The sequence below is a fragment of the Vulpes lagopus genome, chromosome 15 (genome assembly GCF_018345385.1).
Source record: "Vulpes lagopus strain Blue_001 chromosome 15, ASM1834538v1, whole genome shotgun sequence".
Lineage (NCBI taxonomy): Eukaryota > Metazoa > Chordata > Mammalia > Carnivora > Canidae > Vulpes > Vulpes lagopus.
This window is the reverse complement of record NC_054838.1, coordinates 24,498,659-24,520,790: the sequence shown is the minus strand read 5'-3', so window position 1 is coordinate 24,520,790 and position 22,132 is coordinate 24,498,659. Positions and strand designations below refer to the sequence as shown.

Here is a 22,132-nt window from a genome sequence, read left to right as displayed (position 1 = left end):
AACATTAGATTGTTTGGCTTAATTTTGAGCTATAAGAGTTCTTTATAGATTTTTGATATAAGCCCTTTTTAAGATAAATTTTTCTCATAGTCTGGGGTTTGTTTTATCATTTTCTTAATTGTATCTTTCAAAGAATAAAAGATTCAAATTTGGATGAAATCTATTATCATATTTTTCTTTTATGTCTTGTGCTTTTTAGTGTCCTGCTAGTTAACATTTAGTGCTACAATCCATTGCAAGTTTGTTCCATCACCACTTGTTGAAAAACTATCTTTTCCCCCATTGACTTATCTTTTGCATCTTTGATGAAAATCACTTGGGGTGTGTGTGTGTTTTGATTCACTGAGCTATTTGTTTATTCTCATTCCACTACCACACTGTCTTGATAACTATAACCTTATTTTAAATCTTGAAATTAAGTAGCATAAATCTTCCTATCTTGTTCTTCTTTTTCAGAGTTGTTTTAGCTATTTTAGATTTTTTTGTATTTAAAATAAATCTTATTATTAACTTGTCAATTTCTTCAAAAAGCCTGCTAGGATTTTAACTTGGATTGCATTGAATCTGCTTTACAATTCTAGGAAAATTGTGATTTTAATAACATTAAGCCTTCCAATCCATGAACATAGGATATCCTTATATTTATTTATTATTTAACTTATTTAATATTTATTCATAATGTTTTGCAGTTCTCAATATCAGATATTCCTTATCTTTTGTTAAATTTATCCATAAGTATTTTATTTTTTGATGCTATTGTAAATGGAGCATTGAAGAAATTCATTTTCTTACTGTTCATTGCTGATATGGAAATGAAATTAATATTGAATATTTATATCCTGTGACCTACCTAAATTTACTAGTTTAGTAGCTTTTTTGAGATTCCTTGATGTGTTCCCTCTAGATGGTCATGTCATCTGAAAATAAAGGTAGTTTTACTTTTCCAATTTTTATGCCTTATTACTTTTTCTTACCCTTTTGTACTATCTCCAACCTTCAATACAATAGTGAATGGAGGTGGTGAGAGTGGATGTCCTTACTTTCTATCTCCTTTCTTTCTTCCTAATCTTAGGTAAAAACCATTGAGACTTTGACCATTGTACATGTTTTAGATAAAGATTTTTCATAGATACCCTTAATCAGGTCTAGGAAGTTTTTTTTTATTCCTAATTTCTTAGGGCTTTTTTTTAAGTCATAGTGTTGGATTTCTTTTTTTTCCTTAGCTATATTGAATTATATTGAATTATATTGAAATATAATTGACATGACATTGTATGAGGTATGCAATGAGATGATTCCATACATGCATATATATACATGCATATATTGCAAAATGATTACCACTAAGGTTAGTTAACACACATCATGTAATTAACTTTTTTTGTGATGAGAACATTTAAGGTCTACTCTTTTAGCAACTTTCAATGTATAATATAGAATTGTTAACTGTAGTTATCTTGGTATACATTTAGAACTGTATGGTATACCCCAGAACTTACTCATTTTGTAGCTGGTTTGTACCCTTTGGCCAACATATCCCCATTTCCTCCACTCCCTAGCTACCATTATTCTCTCTGTTTCTGTAATTTCAGCTTCTGGATTCTACCTATAAGTTGATCATACAGTATTCGTTTTCTCTGTGAGATTTATTTCACTTAGTATAATGCCCTCAAGTTCTATATATGTTGTTTCAAATGGTAAGATTTCCTTTTTTATATGGCTGAATAGTATTTCATTGTGTATATGTATTTATTTGTGTATGTGTGGCTCTTTCCATATTTTGGCTATTGTGGGCATTGCTGCTATGAACATTGGGGGTGCATATGCCCCTTTGAATTACTATGTTTGTGTCTTTTAGATAGATACCTAGTAGTGCAATTGCTGGATTGTAAGGTAGTTCCATTTTTAACTTCTTGAGAAACTTCTGTACTGTTTTCCAGAGTGGCTGCACCAGTTTGCATTTCCAACGGTATAAGAGTGTTCCCCTTTCTCTGCATCACCAACATCTGTTGTTTTCTGAGTTAATTTTAGCCACTTTGACCAGTGTGAGGTGGTATCTCATATGTGGTTTTTTAAAAAATATTTTTTTATTTGACAAAGAGAGCACAAGCGGGGGAGTGGCAGGCAGAGGGGGAGGGAGAAGCAGGCTCCCTGTTGGGTAGGAAGCGCGATGTGGGGCTTGATCCTAGGACTCTGGGATCATGACCTGAGCTGATGCAGACCCTTAACCCACTGAGCCACCCAGGTGCCCCTCATTGTAGTTTTGATTTGTATTTCCCTGATACTGAGTGACATTGAGCATTTTTTCATGTGTCTGTTGGCCATTTGAATGTCTTTTTGGAGAAGTGTCTGTTCCCATGTTTTGCCCATTTCTGGAATGGATTTTTTTTGGTTTTTGGGTGTTGAGTTTGATAGTTTTTAAATACTATCCCTTTATCTGATAAATCATTTGCAAATATCTTCTCCCATTCTGTAGGGTTGCCTTTTAGTTTTGTTGACTGTTTCCTTTGCTGTGCAAAGGCTTTTATCTTGATGAAATCCCACTAGTTCATTTTTGCTTTTGTTTCCCCTGCCTCTGGGAACTTATCTAACAAGAAGTTACTGCAGCTGAGGTCAAAGAGCTTGCTGCCTGTATTCTTCTCTAGGATTTTGATGGATTCCTATCTCACATTTAGGTCTTTCATCCATTTTGAGTTTATATTTGTGTTTGGTGTGAAGAAAAGTCCAGTTTCATTCTTCTGCATGTGGCTGTCCAATTTCTCCAACACCATTTGTTGAAGAGAGTTATCTTTTTTCCATTGGATATTTTTCCTGCTTTGTGGAAGATTTTTTGACCATAGAGCTGTGGGTCCATTTCTGGGGTTCTCTATTCTGTTCTGTTGATCTATGTGTCTGTTTTTGTGCCAGTACCATATTGTCTTGATAATTACAGCTTTGTAATATAACTTAAAGTCCAGAATTGTTTTGCTTCCAACTTTGGTTTTCTTTTCAACATTACTTTGGCTATTTGGGGTCTTTTCTGATTCCATACAAATTTAGGATTGCTTGTTCTAGCTCTGTGAAAAATGCTGATGGTATTTTGATAGGGATTGTATTAAATGTGTAGATTGCTTTGGATAGCATAGACATTTAACTTTTAATTACAAATTCCATTTTTTAAATTGTAAGTCCTCTTAAGTGTTCTATTTTTGGTCATTTGTGTTCTTCAAGGAATTTGTCCATTTCATCTAGATGGCCACATTTTTGGAGTGCTTCTATAGGTTCTTTGCACTTCCTATAGATCTTCCATGGTTCACCTTGCACTTCCTGGGTCTGTGTATTTTTCTTTTTTCTGGCTATTTGCATACTGATTTTGTAGCCCCTAGGAATTCAGTGGTTTACTTCTACTATCTGTTTTTAAGCCCATTCATCTACCAAGTGTTCCTTTTCAATGGTACATGGCAGTTTGTGTACTGACGCTCACTCTCACTTTTGGGCCCACATCTTATTCACAGGAAGCATCAAGAAGTTATTTTTTAAAATTAAAATGAAAGTAAAATTAACATAACAGAAAGTTATGCTTATTTTAACCATTTTAAAGTTTACATTCAGTGGCTTCTAGTATATTCACAGTGTTGTAGAAGTATCACTACTAATTCCAGAACATTTTTATTACCCCAAAAAGAAACCCCATGCAAATAAGCAGTTACTCACTACCTCACCCCTTTAGGGAAGGGTGACATGACAATTACTAATCTGCTTTTTATTTCTATGGATTTGCCTTCTCTGGACATTTCATATAAATGGAAACATACAGTATGTGGCTTTAATGTTTAATTTACATGTCATCTTGGCTGGGCCACAGTGCCCAGATATGGGTCAAACATTATTCTGAATGTTTTTCTGAAGATGTTTTTGTATGAGACTAACATTGAAGTCAGTAGACTTTGAGTCAAGCAGATTGCTCACCATATTATGGTGGACCTCATATAAGTAGCTGAAGGCCTGAATAGAACAAACGACTGGCCTCCTTCCCAGGTAGGAGAAACTTCTACAACAAATGGCCTTTGGACTTGAACTGCATCATCAGCTTTGACTTAAATTGCAACATTGGCTTCTCTCTGGGTCTCTATATTATCCCACCCTGCAGATTTTAGATTTGCCAACTTCCATGATCACGTGAGCTGGTTCCTTAAAGTAAATCTCTTTATATATATATATATATATATATATATATATATATATATATATATATATATATATATATCATATTGGTTTCGTTTTTCTGGAGAACCTTACAAATACAGTGGCCTTTTATGATTGGCTTATTTCACATAGCATGGTGTTTTTGAGGTTCATCCATGTTGTAGTATATATCAGTATTTATTGCTTTCTGTGGCTAAATAATATTTCATTATATGAATATACTACATTTTAAAAAATTCATTGGTCTATTGCTGGACATTTGGGTTGTTCCCACTTTTTGGCTATTATGAATAGCTTTTGTTATGAATATAAACTTTTGTTTTAATATCTATTTTCATTTCTTTTTAGTATTTTCTGAGGAGTGGAACTGTTGCAGCATATAGTAATTCTGTGTTTAACTTTTTGAGGATCTGCCAAGCTGTTTTCAATAGCAGGTGCACCATTTTACATTCTCATCAGCAATATATGAGGGTTCTTATTTCTCTAGATCTTGGCTAGTATTTGTTCTTTTCCATTTTGCTTTTGTTTTATAACCATTCCAGTGGGTACAAAGTGATATCTCATGGTAGTTTTGATTTGAATTTCCCTAGTTACTAATGGATGTTGGACATATTTTTTATGTATTTTCATGTGGTTATTAGCCATTTGTATATTTTCTGTGGAGAAGTGTATATTTAATACCTTTGCCCTTTCAAAAATTGACCTTTTTGTTTCTTTGCTGTAAATTGTAAGAGTTCTCTATGTAGTCTAGATATTAAACCATTATCAGATGCATGATTTGCAAATACTTTTCCCATTCTTTTGTCTTTTCATAACACTGCCCTTTTACTACTTTTTAAAGTAATATACACCCAGTGTGGGGCTTGAACTTATAACCCCAAGATTAAGAGAGCCATATGCTCCACCTGCTGAGCCAGCCAGGCATCCCTTCTTATCACATTCTTGATAATGTTCTTTGATGCACAAATACTTTTAATTTTGATAAAGTTTGTTTTACTTATTTTTTCTTTAGTTGATATGGTTTTGGTATTCCATTTAAGAATCTGTTGTCAAGAGGTGCCTGGGTGTTTCAGTGGGTTGAGGGTCTGGCTCTTGGTTTCAGCTTGGGTCATGATCTTAGGGTTCTGGGTTAGAGCCCCACTTCGGACTCTATGCCCATTGGGGAGTCTGGTTGAGGATTTTCTCTCTTTCTCTATCTGCCCCTCCCCCTGCTCTCTCTCTTGAATAAATAAATAAATTTTAGAAAGAAAAAAGAATCTGCTACCAAATTGGAGATCTTAAAGACTCCTGTGATTTCTTTTAAGAATTTTATAGTTTTAGCTATTACATCTAGTCTTTGATCCATTTTGAATAAATTTTATATTTGGAATGAGATGGGGTCCAACTCATTGTTTTTTTTTGTGGAAATTCACTTGTCCTAGCACCATTTGTTGAAAAGACTATTCTTTCTCCTTTGAATGGTCTTGGCATCTTGTTGAAAATCAGTTGGCTCTGGATGTTTCGGTTTGTTTCTGGATCATCAATTCTATTTCATTGAAAAATAATATAAAATAACTAGGCCTCATAGACATATACAGAACACTACCCAACAAAGTAGGATATACATTCAAGTGCAAATGGAATATTCTCCAGGATAGACCATAATTTGGGCCACGGACAATTATCAGTAAAATTTAAAAGATCACAATCATACAAAATATTTCCTCTGAGGGATCGCTGGGTGGCGCAGCGGTTTGGCGCCTGCCTTTGGCCCAGGGCGCGATCCTGGAGACCCGGGATCGAATCCCATATCAGGCTCCCGGTGCATGGAGCCTGCTTCTCCCTCCGCCTGTGTCTCTGCCTCTCTCTCTCTGGGACTATCATAAATAAATAAAAATTAAAAAAAAAATATTTCCTCTGACCACATTGGAATGAAGGTACAGAAATTAACAGAAGGAAAACCAAAAAATTTGCAAATATATGGAAATTTAATAATATATTTTTTAATTGAAGTTTGATTTGCAAACATATAGTTTAACACCCACTGCTCATCTCATTAAGTGCTTTCCTCAGTACCTGTCACCAAGTTACCCCATCCCTCCGCCCACCTACCCTTCCACTACCCTTTGTTCGTTTCCTAGAGTTAGGAATCTCTTATGTTTTGTCACCCTCTCTAATTTTTCCCACTCATTTTCCCTCCTTTGGCTTATAATCCCTTTCACTATTTCTTTTATTTCCCATTTGAGTGAAATCATATGATGATTGTTCTTTTCCGATTGACTTACTTCAGTGAGCATGATATCCTCTTAACTAACTACTTAACTAGTAGGTCAAAGGAAATCCCTGGGAAAATTAGAAAATACTTTGAAAGGAATGAAAACAAAAACATCATGTACCAAAACTTATGGTATGGAGTGACACTACTCTGGGAAATTGATAGTTCGAAACACCTATATTAAAAATAAAGATCTCAAGTCAACCTAACTTTACATCGAAGAAACTAGAAAAAAGAGCAAACCAAATCCAAAGCCAGCAAAAGAAGAAAAAAAAAAAGATTCAGAAATAAGTGAAATAGAAAATACACAGTAGACAGAATTAATGAAACCAAAGTCAATTCTTTGAAAAAGTCAACAAGAGACAAACCTTTAACTAGTCTAAGAAAAAAGGAGAGAGATGCAAATAACTAAAATCAGAAATGAAAGTAGGGACAGTACTCTCTATTGTACAGTTGAAGTAAAAAGTATTGTAAACTAGATAGGAAAAATTCCTAAAAACATACAAATTACTGAAACTGATAAAAGAAAAAAATAGAAATTCTCAACAGACCTTTCACAAGTAAGGAGATTGAATCAAAAGGTAATAAAAAACCTTCCAACAGAGTGTCCAGGACAACACAGTTCATAGGAGGATTTTATCACAGTTAAAACTCAAACACTTGCAAAAAATGATAGAGGATGGAACACTCACATTCTGTAAGGTCCTCCTTTTCCTATCACAAAAGCCAGACAAAGACAGCACAAGAGAACTACAGATCAATATCCCTTATGAACATTGATGCAGTGATTCTTGACAAAATACTGGCAAACCGAATCTGACAACACATTTACAGAATTATATACTAGGATGAAGTGAGATTCATCTCAGGAATGCAAAAGTTTAATATAAGAAAATCAGTGAATGAAATACACAATATGAACAGAACAAAGGACAGAAACCACATAATCCTCTCAATAGAGGCAAGAAAAATAAAAGCATTTTACAAAATTCAACACCTTTTCATGATACAAATGCCCAGTAAACTAAAGACATAGTATAGAAAATATAGTCAGTGACATTGTAATAGCATCCTGTGGTGACAGATGGTAGCTGCACTTGTAATGATCATAACTTATAGAGAAGTTAAATCACTATGTTGTATACAACATAGTGTATACATATGTTGAAACACTGTAACACATATAAACACATGTGACATTATGTGTCAACTACTCAAATAAAAATTTTAAATACATACATTAAAAAACACTCCATAGGGGGATCCCTGGGTGGCTCAGTGGTTTGGCACCTGCCTTTGGTCCAGGGCGCAATCCTGGAGTCCCGGGATCGAGTCCCACGTCGGGCTCCCTGCATGGAGCCTGCTTCTCCTTCTGCCTCTCTCTCTCTCTCACTCTTATGTCTATCATGAATAAATAAATAAAATCTTAAAAAAAAGACCGCTCTGTAAACTAAGAATAAAAGGAAACTTCCGTAATATAATAAGGGGCATGTACAAAAACCCACAGTAACATTATACAGTTGACTCTTGGACAGCATGAATTTGAACCGCGTGGGTGCAGTTTTTTTTTTTTGATAAATATAGTACAGTGCTGTAAATTTATTTCCCTTATGATTTTCTTAACATTTTCTTTTTATCCAGCTTAGTTTATTGTAAGAGTATGGACTATAATACATATACAAAATATGTATATAATGCACATACAAAATATGACTGTTATTGGTAAGGCTGCCTGTCACCAGATGTCTGTGAATAGTTAAGGTTTTGGGAAGTAAGAAGACATGGATGGATTTTTTTACTGCCTGTGTTGTTCAAGGGTCAGCTGTACTAAGTGGCGCAAGACAAAGCTTTCCTCCTCAGATCAGGAACAAGATTGCATTACTCTTGGCACTTAAACATTCTAATTCAATCTGGAAGTGGTATTTGCTTCATTAGTTTTTAAAATTATTGCTTAAATTTTAAAAATTCATTTGAAGTATATGGTTACATTTTTTTTTTATCTGCTCCATGGCAGCATTTTTCTCATGACTGTCCTTTGGCTACTGTTTTTCCTTTTTTAAAATTTTGCATTTATATATTCTCTTCCTGCTTCTGTTTGGGTTATTTTTGAATGAAGAGAGTTCTTCCTGTACTGCTTTTTAGGATATCAGAAATAGGTATCTCAGGGTAGCTACTGTCTTCCAAATTTACAGTAATTTTCTTTATAACTGGGATTGTGTGTACCAATTTATTTTATTTCTCCTCTACCAGAGAAGATTTACTGCTGTAGGGCTGTTCATAGTGTAGGCTGTCTCACTATCTTTTTGCCACACCAGCAGCCTAATTTCTGCTAGTGTAGCTTGTTTGTGTGATTCCGAATTTAGTACTGTCTCCTCTACTTCTACAAACTGTGAACAGCAAAGCTCCTTCCCCCAGCCCATGTCCCCTGTTTTTGTTGTTGCAAATGTGGTTTCAATTTTATACCTCAGGAAGTATACTTGAAGAAATGTATGTATCTCCCCCCTTGAGTTTTGGAGCCTCATGCCTTATATATACCCTCTTTTTCCAGTTTGTCTCTCTTTTGGATATTTCTTATCTTTTCTAGTTTTATTGGAGATCATGTTTGCTTTGTATTTTTTCTTTGTTTTTGCTTTTGGGTAATTTCTGAGAGGAGTAGGGAGATTCTCACTTTGCTCTGTCATCAAGACCAGTTACTTAAAATGTATTTTTTTGTTGGTGCTTTGCATATTCATTTAGTCAAAATATTTAAACCGGATTAAATTTCATAATTATAAAATGTGGAATGTATTTGCACTTATTTAACAAAGACTTTTCTAGCACTTAGTGTGTGCCAGGTCTGTTCTAAGTGCTTTACAAATATGTACATTTCATCCTCATAATAATCCCATGAGGTCGATGAGTTCTTTTATAGGAAACTGAAGCACAGGCAGGAAAATTAACTTGCCCAAGGTTGCCTAATTAATAAGAAATAAGAACACTTGTACATTTCATTTTATGATGATAGCATTTGTGAATCTTGGCATCATGTATTTATGCTTTGTGCTAACGAATACCTTGAAAGGAGAGTCCGTGTCTTCATCTTTATATTTCCTGTGCCTGATTAGCAGAATACCTGAAATTCAGAAGACAGGTGTCAGTGAATATTTTTATTAGGAGCCATATAATTTCCTCTCTGCCAGACTTGCATAGTTTTAGTTCTTCTACTTGCGTTGATTTAAAAATATTTGAGGGTGGGGGTGCCTGGTTGGCTTGCTTGGTAGAGCATGTCACTTTTAATCTCAGAGTAGTAAGTTTGAGCCCCATGTTGGTATAGAGATTACTTTAAAAAATGAAATCTTAAAAAAAAATTAAAAAAATTTTCATGTCATCATTTTAATGTTACTGCCATATTGGCTGCAAAATAGCCACTGGATTCCAGAACAAATTATAAAAGATTAAAAAAAAATTTACTTATTTGAGAGAGCGCTAGAGCATGAGAGTGTACACAAGTAGTGGGGAGGGGCAGAGGAAGAGGGAGTTGCAGGCTCCCTGCTAATCCCAGGAGCCTGAGATCATGACCTGAGCCAAAGGCAGATGCTTCACTGACTGAACCACCCAAGCACCCATAAATATTTTTTTATGGAAGAGTTGTCAATGGGCTAATAATACAAGTATTAGTTCCCTTACCCCAGTTTGTTGTCCATGGTAAAAAATTATTTTTATATTTGATATTAGTTGTATTTACACAGTGTTATTTGTAAAATAACATAGGCAAATTAACTCAGGATAATAAAAAATGTGGTAGTCATCTTATAATCCATTTATTTTTATTGCTGTTTTACTCTATTTTAAGAATATATCATTGCTTTTTTAATCTTTTAAAATTTTTAAATTTAAATCCCAGTTAATATACAGTGTAATATTAGTTTCAGGTGTACAATATGGTGATTCAACACTTTCATACAATACCTGATGCTCATCACAAGTACACTCCTTAATCTCTCTCACCTATTTAACCTATCCTCCTATCCACCTCTTTTCTGGTAACCATTAGTTTGTTTTCTATAGTTAAGTATCTGTTTCTTGGTTTATCTCTCTCTCTCTCTCTCTCTGTCTCTTTTCTTTCCCTTGCTCATTTATTTTTGTTTCTTAAATTCCACATATGAGTGAAATGGTATGGTATTTGTTTTTCTCTAACTTATTTCACTTGGCATAATACTCCTCACTCCATCCACATTGTTGCAAATAGCAAGATATATTCTTTTTTTTTGGCTGAGTAATATTCCATTATCTATATCTACATACACATACTACATCTTCTTTACCCATCATCAGTGGACACTTGGGCTACTTCCATAGTTTGGTTATTGTGAGTAATGCTGCTGCAAACATTGGGGTATGTGTATCCCTTTGAATTAGCATTTTTGTATTCTTTGGGTAAAATACTTAATAGTTAGGGTAGCTCTATTTTTAACTTTTGAGGAACCTCCATACTGTTGTCTAGAGTGGCTGCACCAGTTTGCGTTCCTACCAGCAGTGTAGGAGAGTCTTCCTTTTTCCTTGTGTTGTTGATTTTAGCTCTTTTAACCGGTGTAAGGTAATCTCTCACTGTAGTTTTGATTTCTATTTTCTTGATGATGAGTGGGTTGAGCATCTTTTTGCATATCTGTTGGCCATCTGTATGTCTTTTTTGGAAAGTTGTCCAATCATGTCATGTGCCCATTTTTAATTGGATTATTTGTTTTTTGGGTGTTGAGTTTTAGAAGTTCTTTATATATTTTGGATATGTATCACTGTTTGTTGATCTGTTATCCCACTGATGGACACCTAGACTGCTTCTTGTTTCTGTCTGTTTATGAATAAAGGTGCTATAAGTATTTTTGTGAAATCTAAATTTAGGGACATCTGTTTTCATTCCTCTTGGTAAATGCCTACTTTTAAAATTGTTATGTCAAGATAGATGTATGCTTAAGTATATAAGAAATATCATTTTTTCTCAAAGTGGTTGTATTATTTTACAGTCCCACCCTTGACAGTCTCATTGCTCTGTATTCTTACTGATATTTATAGTTAATTCGTCTTTTTAAGTTTTAGCCATTTAGTGCATGTGTTTATTTTTAACATTCATCATTATGGTTATTGATATCCTATTTCCAACCACCATTAATAATTTGAACATTTTTAGGTGTTCTGCTTATTCTGGTGATGAATTCTAGAGTTAGGGAGTCCCCAAAACAACTCAGACTGCAAGTTTGGAGGTCTCTAAGATCACCCTCACTTCAGAAATGATTTGCAAGATCAAAGGTTCCTAGGACCATTCTTAGATTTGATAATTCATAGAAGGACTCACAGAACTCACTGAAAGTTTACTGAAGGTTGTGGGTTGTTTTTTTTTTTTTTAATAGTGAAAATATGTAATTTAAAATCAGTTAAGGGAAGAGGTATATTCGGTCACTTGGATATGATTGACTGCCCACGTGGCTGACCTTAGTTTCCAGCTCCTTCAGAGGTTGAGTTGATATCATTTGTCCCAATCCCCCTCTCCTCCACACTACTCTCAGTAAATCACATTGTTAGCATTGACTATCTGGCCTGGCCTAAGGTCCCCAGGTAAATTAAAACACTATTATCAGTCATGACATTCTGAAGGTTTAGAGAATACTCCCCAGAAGCCACGGGCAAAGGCCAGACCTCTCTTTGGGCAAGGTTAATCCTTTATTGCACCCTCATTTATCCTCCTTGGTATTTAAAGCTCATGTATACAAAATGGTGTGTTTACTGATATAATCTGTGACCAAGATCAAGAAACTTAATTGGTCCATATAGCTATAGATTATGATCTTGGTTCTACCTGTTTCAGGAACTAACCTACTGAGCTATTTAACTCCTGAAAAGCCTAAAATCTAATTATTTAGTTTCTGTTCATTCATTCAGCAAAGACTTATTAAATGAACTTCTACAGCTTTTAGGTACTGTGCTACACATATAAATACAAAGCACACTTACTGCTCTCAGGGAACTCTATAGTCAATTCACTATTAAAATACTTGAAGTAGGTGCTATGTTACAAAATGCTGGAGGACCTCAGAAGTAGGGTATTCAGATCACAAGAGGAATTCAGGAAGACTTCTTAGAGGAGGTCATGCTTAAGCTAAGTTTTGATGGATGGGGAAAAGTTAAGCCAAATAATGAGGGAAGTTGTTCCAAGTAGAAACGATTATATTTGCTAGAGTATGAGATGAGCCTACTGGTCCTTTTAAGAGCTTTAGCTGGGATCTGGGATGTGAATGGGGGAGTTTACAGAGATGAAACTACTTAACAGCATTTTCTGTTATGTTGAGGGAATTTAGATTTTTAGTCTGGGAATGATGAGGAGCCATTTTAGAAATATTAGTAGGAGAGTAGCTTAATCAGTTTTATTTTAGGAAAATTATTTAGAATATTGGATTTTATGAAAGAAGTGATTATTGCAGGGATTTATTCTTACTCCTTTCTATGATACAGGATTTATACTTTTTTCATATAAGTGTAGGAATAGATTGAAAATTAGTGCTTTTATAACTTTAATTTTTTCTTGTTATAGAAATAACAGATTATTGGAACAAACATAGGATCAGAGTAGAAAATTGCTCCCTTCCCTTAACAATAAAAATTGGGCATATATTCTTTGAATGTCCTTCCCCTTATATGTATTTTTCAGGTATTTTTTTAGTGTAAATAGGCATCTGTATTATATAGAGGTATATATATTTAATATATTTTAAAGATGAGATTTTCCTTTACACACTCTTCTGAAGCTTTTAAAAAATAATGGATAACATATTGTAGCTTTCTTCATAGTACTTCTCATTTTTCAATTTATTATTAGATTATTCTTTATATAATTTTTTTTACTCTTATTTATACTGGCCTGTCTTATTCCCTTTGTATCATCATTACCTATACAGTATCTGACCAGTGATAGCCAATCAGTATTTATTGCATGAGCTAATTGAGGATATCTCTCCATACCAGTATATATAGAGCTACCACATTCTTTTTAGTGGCCATATAGGATTCTAATGAATGAATGTAATATAATTTTTTAAAGTATACTTTGTTTTATTTAACTATTAAATTAAAAAATATGCAGTGGGAATGTAAAATGATATAGCCATTATGGAAAATAGTTTGAAAATTCTTTAGCAAGTTAAACATAGAATTACCATATGACCCAGTAGTTTTAATCCTAGGTATATACCTAAGAGAACTTAAAACCTATTTCTACATAGAAATCCATAAACAAGTGTTTGTAGCATCATTACTCATAATAATGAAGATGTGAAACAACCCAAATGTCTATCAGTGGATGAATGGATCAACAAATTGTAGTATATCCATACAATGGAGTATTATTCAGTCACAAAAAGTAATCAAGTATTGATACATTCTACAACTTGGACGTTGAAAACTCTAAATCAAAGAAGCCAGACACAAAGGGTCACATTGCATGATTCTTTTTATATGAAATATCCAGAATAGGTAAATCTGTAGAGCCAGAAAATTAGTTCGTTGGTATGGGTGGAGGGAATGGAAGTGATTACTTAGTGGATATGCAGTGTTCTTCTGGAGTAATTAAAAGGTTTTGAAAGTAGAGAGAGGTGGTAGTCGTATACACTGAACACATGAAAATGCTATTGAGGGATCGCTGGGTTGCTCAGTGGTTTGGTGCCTGCCTTTGGCCCAGGGCGCCATCCTGTAGTCCCAGGATCGAGTCCTGCGTTGGGCTCCCGGCATAGAGCCTGCTTCTCCCTCTGCCTGTGTCTCTGCCTCTCTCTCTCTCTCTCTGTCTCTCTCTCTCTCTCATAAATAAATAAATAAATAAATAAATAAAATCTCAAAAAAAAGAAAATGCTATTGAACTGAATACTTTAAAGTGGTTAATTGTAGTCATATAAATTTCACCTCAAAAATACATACATGTACACATGGCATAAATTCAAATAATACAAACAATACAGTAAAAGGTCTTTCTTCTATTTTCTTTAAGATTTTTATTTTTTATTTATTCGTGAGAGACACACACAGAGAGAGAGGCAGAGACACAGGCAGAGGGAGAAGCAGGCTCTATGCAGGGAGCCTGATGTGGGACTCCATTCCGGGTCTTCAGGATCACGCCCTGGGCTGAAGGTGGCGCTAAACCGCTGAGCTACCTGGGCTGCCTCTTCTACTATTTTTTTTTTTTTCTTCTACTATTTTTAAAAAGATTTTATTTAGGGGCCCCTGGGTGGCTCAGTGGTTGGGTGTCTGCTGTTGGCTCAGGGCCTGAACCCAGAGTCCCAGGATTGAGTCCCACATTGGGACCCTTGTATGGAGCCTGCTTCTCCCTCTGCCTGTGTTTCTGCCTCTCTCTCTCTCTCTCTCTCTCCGTCTCTCATAAATAAAGATTTTATTTATTCATGAGAGACATACAGAGAGAGGCAGAGACCTAAAGGGAGAAGCGAGCTCCCTGTGTGGAGCCTGATGTGGGACTTGATTCCAGGACCCTGGGATCACGCCTTGAGCTGAAGGTAGATGCTCAACTACTGAGCCACCAGCCACCGAGGCATCCCCTTTCTTCTGCTGTTGACATAAGTTTCTTTCTTCATATGGAGCCATTGTCAAGTCAGTTTCATGTTAATATTTCAGAGAATATTATCACAGTCATTCCTAAGGGGATCACAGTAGGCATTTTCCCACAGAACAGTTTTTCATTTGAGGGACTATAGATTTTTCTTGGCTTACAGTGGGGTTATGTTCTGATAAACCCATTGAAGATTGAAAATACCATTAAATCAAAAATGCATTTTATATACCTAACCTACAGAACATCATAACTTAGCCTAGCCTACTGTAAGCATGCTGAGAACACTTAAATTAATTACAGTTGGGCAAAATCATCTAACATAAAGCCTGTTTTATAATAAAGTGTTGAGTATTTCATGTAATTTATTGAATGCTATACTGAAAGTGAAAAACAATGGTTGTATGGCTTTAGAATGGTTGTAAGTATATCAGTTGTTTCCCATTGGGATTGTGTGGCTGACTGAGAGCTAGGGCTAGCTGATATTGCCTTGCATCACAATTGAGAATTTTGTGCTGCATATTGCTAGCTCAGGGAAAGATCAAAATTTAAAATTTGAAGTATGGTTTTACACTATTGTGAAGTCAAAAAGTTATAAATTGAACCATTGTACGTTGGGGACTGTTTGTATTGCAGTTGAGTAGTGTTATAATACAGTGTATATGTGTAAACATTTTTATATGAAAAGATAGTATATTATCTATACATTATTCTGTTAACTTTTCTATTTTTTTAACATTGCATCTTCGTATAAAGCTACCTCAGTACAATTTACTAAGTAATCCATATTTTCCCCTTTAAATCAAAGTGTTCTCTTTTCCAGTTACTAAATTTTTGTGTATTTGGGTGTATTTCTTTCTTTCCCTTTTTTTTCAATGCAAAAAACAAATTCTTTACTTTGGACATTCCAGTTAAAAGTGATTTCATGCAAGGAATTATGTGCTTACAAAATTATGTGGAGATAAAGAGAAGCAAAAGGCAGGGATCCACAGCTGGGCCTAACTGATCACCAGCATAGCTGGGACCCAGAGATCAGGGAGCATTGACTAATCTCACTGCTGTTACTGATGTGTAACACCCTGAAAGCCACTGTCTTCTAAAAAATCAATTTAATTAATATACAGTGTATTAATAGTTTCAGAGGTAGAATTTGGTGATTCATCAGTTGCATACAATATTCAGTGCTCACTACACACGTACCCTCCTTAATATCCATCACCCAGTTACCCCATCCCCCCACCCAGCTCCCCTCCAGCAACTCTCAGTTTATTTTCTAGAGTTAAGAGTCTCTTATGGTTTGTCTCCCTCCCTGATTTCATTTTATTTTATTTTTCCTTCCCTTCCTCTGTGTTAATCTGTTTTGTTTCTTAAATTCCACATATGAATGAAATTATAGGATATTTGTCTTTCTCTGACTTATTTCACATAGCACCTAATACCCTCTAGTTCTGTCCACGTTGTTGCAAATGGCAAGATTTTATTCTTCTTGATGGCTGAGTAATATTCCTCTGTGTGTGTGTGTGTGTGCACGCATACACATATACCAAATTGTGTGTGTGTGTGTGCGCGTACACATATACCAATTTTTTATCCATTCATCTGTCGATGGACATCTGGGCTTTTTTCATGCTTTGGCTGTTGGTGGACCTTCCCTCTATAAACATTGGGGTGCAGGTGTCCCTTTCAATCACTATGTTTGTATCCTTTCGATAAATACCTAATAGTGTCATTGTTGGGTATAGCGTAGCTCTATTTTGGATATATTTTTGACCTTATGTTCCGTTATCTTACTTGTGTTCCATTACCAAGCTGTCTTAAGTATTGTCACTTTTTAAATTAATTTTTATTATCTAGTGAAGGTAGGTCTTTTAAAAATATTATTTTTCAGAATGTTTGTAACTATTGAATGTTCATTTTTCCATATGAACTTTATGATCAACTTATCTAATTAAAAGAAAAATACTTTTTAAATAATGACAGATTTATCTAAACTCTCCATCCCTTAGCAACCACTGATCTACTTTCTATAGGCTTGCTTATTCTGGGACATTCTGTATAAATGGAATCATATAATATGTGGCCTTTTATGTGACTTCTTAGCATAGTGCTTTCCAGGTTCATCCATACTGTATCATGTATTAATATTTCATTCCTTTTTTTAAAAAAAAGATTTATTTTTATTTGAGAGAGAGAATGAGAGATGGGGAAGGGAAGAGAGAGAAAGAGAGAGAGAGAGAGAAGCAGACTACTGCTGAGCAGGAAGCCTGATGTGGGACTCAGTCCCAGGACCCGGAGATCATGACCTGAGCTGAAGACAGATGCTCACCTGGCTGAGCCATCCAGGCACCCCTTCATTCCTTTTTTTGAATAATATTTGAATAATATATGAATATACCACATCTTGTTTATCTGATCATCAGATAATTCAAGTGAAGTCTCCAAGAAAACAAGAACTCTTTTACTCTGAACATGCATATCAACTATCCAGATGTCCACCAACTTACCTGATCACTTTTGGTGATCATGAATAGTGCTGCTATGAATGTTCTTTAACAGATTTTTGAATAGACATATGTTTTAAGTTTTCTTGGGTATATACCTAGGAATAGAACTTCTGGTTCATATGGTAATACTATGTTTAACCTTTTGAGGAACTCCCAGACTGTGATTTTCTAAAGCAGCTGTACCATTTTACATTCCTCCTAATGTTGCATGAGAGTTCTAATTTCTCCACGTTCTCACCATCACTTGTTCTTGTCCATCTGTTTAATTATAGCACCCATTAATATTTCTAAAGATGTTTATGAGAAGCTGATGTTGAATTTTAACAAATGCCTTTTCATTTTATATGGAGATTATGAGAAGATTTTTTGTTCTCTCTTGACTGAATTATAATAAATAGATTTCTAATATTAATGATGTTGATTTTGAATAGTTGTCAACTTGGATATGTTTTCTTTAGTTAGAACAGAAAATTACTTAGTAGACATGTAATTATTTCATAACTAAAAATCCCACTGAGAACTTTAAAATTAGTTGATATGCATGTTCAGAGTAAAAGAGTACTTGTTTTCTTGGACTCTTCACTTGAACATTCTTAAGGAAAAGGTCTTGCTTTACTTTTTTTTCTCTTTTATTTTTTGCTATAGTAAAATATATATGATATAAATCTTAGCCATTTTTAAGTGTATAGTTAATGGTATTAAGTACTTCATATTGTTCTGCAACTATCACCATCGTCTATCTCCAGAGCTCCTCATCTTGTAAAACTGAAACTGTACTGATTAAATAATGACTCCTCTGATCCTCTCTTCCCAGCCCCTGGTAACCTCCATTCTTTCTGTCTATATGATTTCACTACTCTAAGTACCTCATATAAATGGAACCCTAAAGTATTTGTCTTTTTATGACTGACTGACTTCATTCAGCATAATGTACTCAAGGTTCATCCTTCTTATGTAGCATATGTCAGTGTTTCCATCCTTTTTTAAGGCTAAAAAGTTATCCACTCAAAATAAATGTAGTAACATCTAAAATAGTTACCTTTTTTAAAAAAAGATTTTATTTATTTATTCATGAAAGAGAGAGAGGCAGACATAGGCAGAGGGAGAAGCAGGTTCCTTGCAGGGAGCCTGATGCAGGACTTGATCCTGGACCCCGGGATCACTCCCTGAGCTAAAGGCAGACGCTCAACCACTGAGCCACCCAGGCATCCCAAATAGTTATATTTCTTATCTAAGAAATGAATAGTCATGTTGGTAAATTAAAAACAAAATTTTAAAGTAGAAGTTTTGGATTAAATTATCCCTTATTTCAAATCCAGCTCTTTTCTTTGTATTTTACACTTTTTACTCTGATATCTACACCTTAAGTGCTTTTTTTTTTTTTTAAGATTTTATTTACTTATTCATGAGAGAGACAGAGAGAGAGAAACAGAGACACAGGCAGAGGGAGAAGCAGGCTCCATGCAGGGAGCCCGATGTGGGACTCGATCCTGGGACTCCAGAATTACACTGTGGGCCGAAGGCAGGTGCTAAACCGCTGAGCCACCCAGGGATCCCTCCTTTTAAGTGCTTTTAAGAGCACAGATATCTGGCCCCTAACAGAGAAGTCTTTAAGCTCAGACTATTTAAGAAAAATTGTCAATATTATTATATCTCATTGACTACTTTGCCTATGGTTTGTAAGGTGTACTGTTATTTCACATACTGTTAAGATAGAAGAAAATACTGGTAATCATTTTTTTTTTTACAGCTAATCATTATTAAAAGATGAATCCCAATATCATAAATGTTAAAATGTAAAAAATGTTACCATAGAATCTATAAAATATAATACATGTATGGACAGGGTGTACCCATCATACTACATTTAGTGGCCTTGTACTTTGTTTTGTAACTCTGTTACAAAGGATTGGAATGAAGGAATTAATTTGACTTTTTTTCATGTTGATCGAAAATTGATTTTCTTCTTTTTAAAAACGTTTTATTTATTTGAGAGAGAGAATGCAGAGAGAGAATGTGTGCATGCACACATAGTGGGAAGGGGGCAAGTGGGAGAGTCTTAAGTAGACTGTGCACCAAGCACGGAGCCCACTGCAGAGCTTGATCTTGTGACCCTGAGATCAATGACCTGAGCCAAAACCAGTAATTGGATGTGTAACTGATTGTGCCACTCATGTGCCCTTGATTTTCTCTTTTTAAAGATTTTATTTTAAAGTAATCTCTGCATCTAGCATGCGGCTCAAACTTACAACCCCCAAATTAAGAGTTACATGCTTTACTAACTGAGCCAGTCAGGTGTCCCCCAAATTTAATTTCTACTTTGTTTTCTGTAGTTCCCTCTATGTTGGTTAAGTTCAGTAAATATTTTTAGTACATACTGTGCATTAGCCATTGTCCTAAAAGTAGCTAGCATATATAGCTTTTACTGTGTGTTAGATACAGGTTTGAGCACTTTATATATTTTACTTAAGTAAATTTTATACTGTCCCTATCAGGGTACTGTTACTATCCCCATTTTGAGGCACAGAGAAGTCAAGTGATTTGACCAAGGTCATACAGCTAGTACATGGTGGAGGCTGGATTTGAATATAGATTTTCTGTTTCCAGAGTCTTTTGTCAGCAGTACTCCGAAGAACATAAGTGAATAAAATATTGTCCTTTTCCTGAACAGAGCTTACCCAGGTAGTATCTGAGGATCTGTTTGTAAATTTACATAAAATTATTGTTATACTTCTGGTAATGAATTTTTATTTGTGCTTTTAGGACATTCAGTCAGAAGAAGGCTGCCATTGAAAGAGAGTATGCACAGGTAAGCTTGGAAATTGAGGTGGCCATTCTAGGTATACCTCTTCTTTGACTTTAAGGCAGATATGGTCATTGGAGAAAAACTTTGTTATTCGTGCATCCTGTTTTCCTTCTTATTCCTGGCTATCTCAGTTTGATCCTCCCTTTACTCCATTTGGATCTCTAGATGAGGAGGTAAGTTGCTCCTTACTACAGTGAAGGTTATGTACCTTTGGAAAGAAGATAATATTTATAGTATTTGTAAAGTATTTACAAGTGTAAATAATAATACATACATTTTATAAAGTGTAGATACTTGACCCTTGAACATCATGGGTTTGAATTGCATGGGTCTGCTTAAATGTGTTTTTTTTAAATGAATTTATGTACAGTACTGTAAATGTATTTCCTCATCCTCATAATTTTCTTACTAATATTTTCTTTTCTCTAGATTACTTTATTGTAAAGATACAATATATAATACATACAACATATGTGTTAATTGACTATGTTATTAGTAAATCTTCTGGTCAACGGTAGGTTATTAATAGCTAAATTTTTAGGAAGTCAAAAGTTGTATGTGTATTTTTTATTATATTGGGGGTTGGCACCCCATAATCTCCACATTGTTCAAGGGTCAGCTGTATATTCATTCTCTTATATATCCTACTCTCTCTAATATTATGGAAGGTTAATTTCATTTTGTCCAGTCAGGCATTTATTTCTCTTTAGGTCTCTGTTGATAAAGAATGGTGTACTTTCAGGGGATGGCATAGTGCTATTTCTAGGGAAATTTAAGCATTTCTTTCTTTAATTTTAGTTAGAATCTTATTTGCACCCAGATAACTAAATGTGCCAAGAATAAAATTATGTTGATATATCATTTTGTAGATACGTTAAGAATTAATAACTACCTTTCCTTGTACAAAAACAACGTGACATAATTTGGAAATTTTGGCCCTTGTAAGCAATTACTTCCTTTGTGGTATAGAATTCTAAAACTGATCTCTTCTCACTCCCAAAATTATAAATGTAGTATTTGAAACAAAATTTAAAAATACAGGAAAGCATTAGAAGGAAATGCTGTACATGGTAACTACTGTTGCTGCTGCTGCTGCTTCTATTCTTAATATAAATAGTGAAATTAGGACATGATTTTTTTGTGCTTTGTCAGGTCTTGATTTTAGTTTTATACTGATTTCACTGTATTTAACAAGGTGACTGTATTTTATTTGGTATTCTTAGAAGATAATTATTTCTTGAAAGCTAGATAGACTCATTAATTCACTCATTAGTTATTGAGTGCTTATTAATCAGGTACTTTACATAATGAATTAGTGTCAGTTCTAATAATTAGTGTTGAACCTTATTCTATGCAAATATACTAAATACTAGTAATGATAGCTAAAATTGAATTGAATTCTTGTACCAGGCACCTTGCTGATTTTACATACATTATCTGTTTTAACCCTCTCAGTAAACCTGTGAAATAGGGACAGATATTATGCCTTTTACAGATGTGTTTCCACAGGGATCAAAGTATATAGGATCTGCTCTTAAAATTTATGAAGTGAAAATTTTTGTATGGTATATTTGGAACCTGATTTAAAGTTTTAATAATCAAAACTAGATAGACTCATTGCCCTATTTAGGGCAAGTTCATGATTAAAAATATAAGACAGTACCTTAAATTGCATGAAAATTAGCAGTTCTTTGTCCCAATAGCAATCACAGTCCTCAGAGAAAAGATTAAAAGTAGATGACTCTCTTGGTTCTCCTGATGATCATTTCCAATGTGCTTGTAACTGATTCATGATTTGTCAA

The 22,132-nt window shown here is 34.5% G+C and overlaps 1 protein-coding gene across 1 annotated transcript in view; it reads left to right on the top strand.

The window, feature by feature from the left end:
- FCHSD2 (FCH and double SH3 domains 2) overlaps positions 1-22,132 on the top strand; it is a 302,780-nt gene that overhangs the window by 26,738 nt on the left and 253,910 nt on the right. The window contains exon 3 of the mRNA XM_041730768.1: positions 20,288-20,333. Coding sequence (XP_041586702.1) covers positions 20,288-20,333 — 46 coding nt within the window. The remainder of the gene's footprint in view (positions 1-20,287; positions 20,334-22,132) is intronic.